Source organism: Ricinus communis, chromosome 6 (genome assembly GCF_019578655.1).
Source record: "Ricinus communis isolate WT05 ecotype wild-type chromosome 6, ASM1957865v1, whole genome shotgun sequence".
In the NCBI taxonomy this organism is placed as follows: Eukaryota; Viridiplantae; Streptophyta; class Magnoliopsida; order Malpighiales; family Euphorbiaceae; genus Ricinus; species Ricinus communis.
In genome coordinates, this window is record NC_063261.1 from 3,921,215 (window position 1) to 3,925,792 (window position 4,578).

At 29.1% G+C, this 4,578-nt stretch overlaps 1 protein-coding gene across 1 annotated transcript; it reads left to right on the forward strand.

The window, feature by feature from the left end:
- The first annotated feature begins 550 nt into the window (after nucleotides 1–550).
- LOC8285401 (RING-H2 finger protein ATL70) lies at nucleotides 551–1,446 on the forward strand. The gene has a single exon (XM_002514384.4). The coding sequence runs from the start codon at nucleotides 706–708 to the stop codon at nucleotides 1,267–1,269; it is 564 nt and encodes a 187-aa protein (XP_002514430.1). The 5' UTR covers nucleotides 551–705; the 3' UTR covers nucleotides 1,270–1,446.
- Nucleotides 1,447–4,578: the final 3,132 nt, after the last annotated feature.

A 4,578-nucleotide genomic window follows, 5' to 3' on the forward strand; every position in this document is an offset into this window, starting at 1 on the left:
GTAACGGTGATTTTTAAAAGAATTTATAATAATTAATTTTAAATTTTATTAAATTAAAAAATTAAAATTTAATTTAAATTATTTTAAAAACTTTAGTTAATTTTTTTTTAATTTTTTAATTTAGTGTAACGGTGATTTTTAAAAGAACTTTTTAAAATTTTAATTTAAGTGTAATGGTGGTTTCTTAAAGAATTTATAATAATTAATTTTAAATTTCACTAAAGAAAAAGAAATTTTAAGGGTGATTTTAAAAAAATTTGTAATAATTAATTTTAAATTAGACATAAAAAATATTATACGATTACCTTTAATAAATAACTTTTAACCAGATTTTCAAACATTAGGTCTATAAATTTATAATAAATTAAAATAGATTACATATACAATTCATAGTGATATAAATAATTTAAATTAAGCTATATATACATATATATAAATATGTATATAAAATGTAGGGACAAACTTGAACCTTAAAGATGCAAAACCATAAAATACCATCATAATAATTAAACATTTTTTAGAATATTTTTATTATATGCATATATAAAAGTCTTTTTGTGGGTAGGTGGGGGTAAGTGCCCCCAGCTTAATCCGGCCCCAGGGAGGGAAGGAAAGAACTCTCCTGTAGATAATCTTAATCAAATCCCACCAAAATATCTTTAGCTCATCTCTCTCATCTTCTTCTGGTCATAACATTTCAAGAAAATGAACGCCACCGCAGCAGACTCCATACACGGTCTGAAAGGAGGAATTGGAACCATTTTTGGAGTTTCAATTGGAGCTTTTTCCATGATATCAATCTTAATTTTTGCTGCCTATTTCTGCACAGGCAAAAGGGTATCACAGCGACCGGACCCAGGCCCTTCTGTTTCCAGTGATGACGATGATGATGCTCATCAAGGCTCTATCACCATTGAAGTGGGCCTTGATGAAGCCACTCTCAAAACCTATCCTAAAATCATTTTCTCACAAGCTAAATCAGAAATTCTTCAAAAGGGAGCTGGTTCTGAGTCAATTGCTTCTTCTTGTTGTTGTTCAATATGCTTGGCAGAGTATAGTGATAGTGATGTGTTGCGTTTGCTGCCTGACTGTGATCATCTCTTTCATGTACAATGTGTTGATCCATGGCTGATGCTGCATCCTACCTGCCCAATATGTCGAAAGGCACCGGCGGCGACTATTACTGCTACTGCTCTTTCAGCGGAGATGGCTCCAAGGGCTAATTGGCAACCCATCTTTGTTCCATGGTTTGTACAACTAATGCACTAAATTATGATAGTTTGGCTTTCTGAGTGGAGGTTTTGTTTTGTTTTCATTTGGAGTCCCCGGCAATCCTTGGGCTTCAAAACGACAGCTTCATAGATGGAGGAAAGTTTTATAATCCTCACAAGTAACAATACCACCAATGTTTTTATTAGCACTTAAATTTATTTGTTGCTCTAAGAATTTCGTAGCTAAAGCTATTTTAGCATTGAGAAAATATGAAAAGAAAAAGAAATGAAGAGAACAATAGTAGACAAATTAATGCTTCAAAGAAATTATATATATATATATATATATATAGTAGTAAGCAGTGGGGGATTATATATATATAGTAGTTAGTAGCAGGGGATTACGGGACAAAAAATAAATCCACTTGGTACAACCCATTGATCAAAAAACTAAAAAACTTCATCAAGAATTATGTATAAAAAATACAAAAATATCTTTTGGGGTCGAGAGAATTTCACGTATAGGGTTTAAAATAAATTGATGTGATTCAAATAATAATATATATGGGATTTATAAAATTATTAATAAAAATTTAACTTAAAGATCGACAAATTATAGATAAACATATAAAAAATTAAATTGTGTGAATCGAGAATTCATTATATATATATATATATATATAATGAATTTTATTTTATCGGTCATGTAATATTAAACTAAATTTTCATTTTCATTTGATTGAAAGTAACCATCCATGTGGAGATTCAAGTATATATTGGGACACAAAATACAGCCATGATATGGTTATTTGAAAAAATTCTAGATTCATAACTTAAAAGCTTAATTATCAAATAGAATCTTAAATTTTGTATTTTTTATTAAATCCAACACATAATTTTTAAATTTTTAATTTTAACATTATATTTTAATATTGATTCCATTTAGCCTGCAGTAAAATTATTCGTCAAATTTATTGATTTGAGTGAGCTTCGAAAATATCAAGAAAAAGTTGACTCAATATTCGAGTTATTGACTCGTCTCATTTCTAAAATATTATTATTTAAATACATAAAGTTAATTTTTTTAACTTTAAAATTCTATTAATTTTATATGATTAAATGATAATGTTTTAATAACGAGAGTGCTACCATAGTTTATGTTACATGAATAATTTTAGTTGATAATTTTATCAAAGGCTAAAATTGAAATTAATATTAAAGTATAGTACTAAAATTGAAAATTTATAAATTATGTGCTAAATCTGATAACAAAAGCAAAGTCTGTGATTTTTTTGGCAATTAAACTTAAATTGATTGTTTTGTGGTGTTGGTCAATGTCCAAAACATGTTTCAAACGATGCTCTATGTTATTAAAAGTGTCTTTGCTTTTTAAAATAAAATTAAAAAATTTATAAAAAAAATATACACTTGTTATCTGGTCCCTGAATTAATCAAAAAGTGATAAATAGTGTAATCTTGGGCCCTTTAATCGGCTGCTTTAATTGAAAGTTTAGCCAATATCAATGAGATCAACTCCATTTGGAAATACATCCATAATGGCCTAGGTATTGGCTAAGTAATATTACAAGGAGATGCTTTCAGTTATAAGCAATAGGCAAGTTGGATACTTTAAAGCAAATTGCTGCACCGAGTAAACTTAAAGGTATCTTTTTATTTCTCTTATGCAATACATACCCACTTGATAACACCATTTGCACGCCAACTTGACATCTTTGAACTTTACATTTTAAATATAAATAAAATTTCCTCTGCTTATAGCGTTCACACTCCCGGAGAAGTAAATGTAAATATGTTATTAAAGACCTTAGAAAAATTGTCAAAATATACTTCTCTAACCGATGGAAAATGAATATAAAGAATACTAAAAACCAATAATTAAATCTTGCACTAATTTATAGTCTTCTCATCTCCGCAGGTCATGGCTTTTGCCAATGTAAATAGGCATAGTTAATATCGAGTCAATCACTAAACTCTTGAGTCCATCAGATAACGAATCAGGGAAAAGTGTTGGAGAATAAATGGTTAGTAATAATATATAAAAGATAAATAGCTGCTAAATTAAAATTAAGAGTAAATAATAATTACAGAAGTTAATAACATAATAATATAAAAATATTAAAACAATATAATAATAGAAGTAAGATGCCAATGTATGAAACCAGGATGTCAGCAGTTAGAAAATTTAGAATTCTTGAAATACTAAAGTAAAAATTTTAGGAATCATTGTAAATAGATCACGACATCGATGCAGAAAATTAGGATAAATAGAATTATAAATTTGAAAATTGTGTATCACATAGGGTCCTTAAAATAAAAATGTCTCTCACTGTTGGTGTTGGATGATAATATGGTGTTTGTTTCTTAGGACAAAATGGATCAACACAGTTGATAAATATCATAATTACTATAACAACGAATTTGAAGTATGTATAAGTTCTATCATACTTGGAAAAAAGAAAACAAGAAAGAGTAGAAGATTTATCCTATTGATGTGTGCTACTTGTGTTAGCTACAATCTAAGGCAGTGTACCTATCGATGCAGTTTAGCACTAATGGCGAGTATCAAAGTCGTATTCCTCGGAAAAGTGAAAGCCCAGAGTTACTCTTTTGTTCTTTGTTATATTAACCTAAAATTAGTGATAAATAATTTCTAAACTAACTAATAGCTACAAGCTAAATTCTAAGAGAGATGCAGGAGTAATTGATAAATAAAATAACCAAGACAAGAAAGCAAACCCAAAGGGAACCTAAACTAGTTGGCAATCAAACAAAAGATAAAGGATTGGTGAGTCTAATTATGCTACCCGTGGACGAATTCTTAACCGAATTCGGTTTCTCTCTCGAGATAACCGAATTTCTAAATCTAATAACCTAAAGTTGGAATCTCTTCCTAATGATTGATTCTTAAATTAGCATTAAGCTTTAATCCGCCTCTATTAAGCTTTGTTAATTCCTAATCCAGCTAGTTAATTATCCTTATCTCTAAGCGATTATTAACCAGTTCTTGCTATTCAAAATTCCAATTGCCAAATGGACTTCTCAATCACACAAAGCAATCTAAACACACAATTTACAACGTCTCATGAATGATGCATTATCTTATTAATACTGAAAGCAGGAAGAATACAAAACTAACCCAAACAATCTAACAATATAATACTAAGTCAACATAGTAAAGAAATCCCAATGGAATTAATCAATCTAGCTAATCATATTCATTATCAAAATACACAAGAATACAATTACAACAAAGAGCCGTGCTCCCTAAAAACTTATTTTTCTTTGATATTTCATGCACTCAACACGGCTGTGTTGGTGCCCATGTTGGGAACACGGCCAGTGTTGA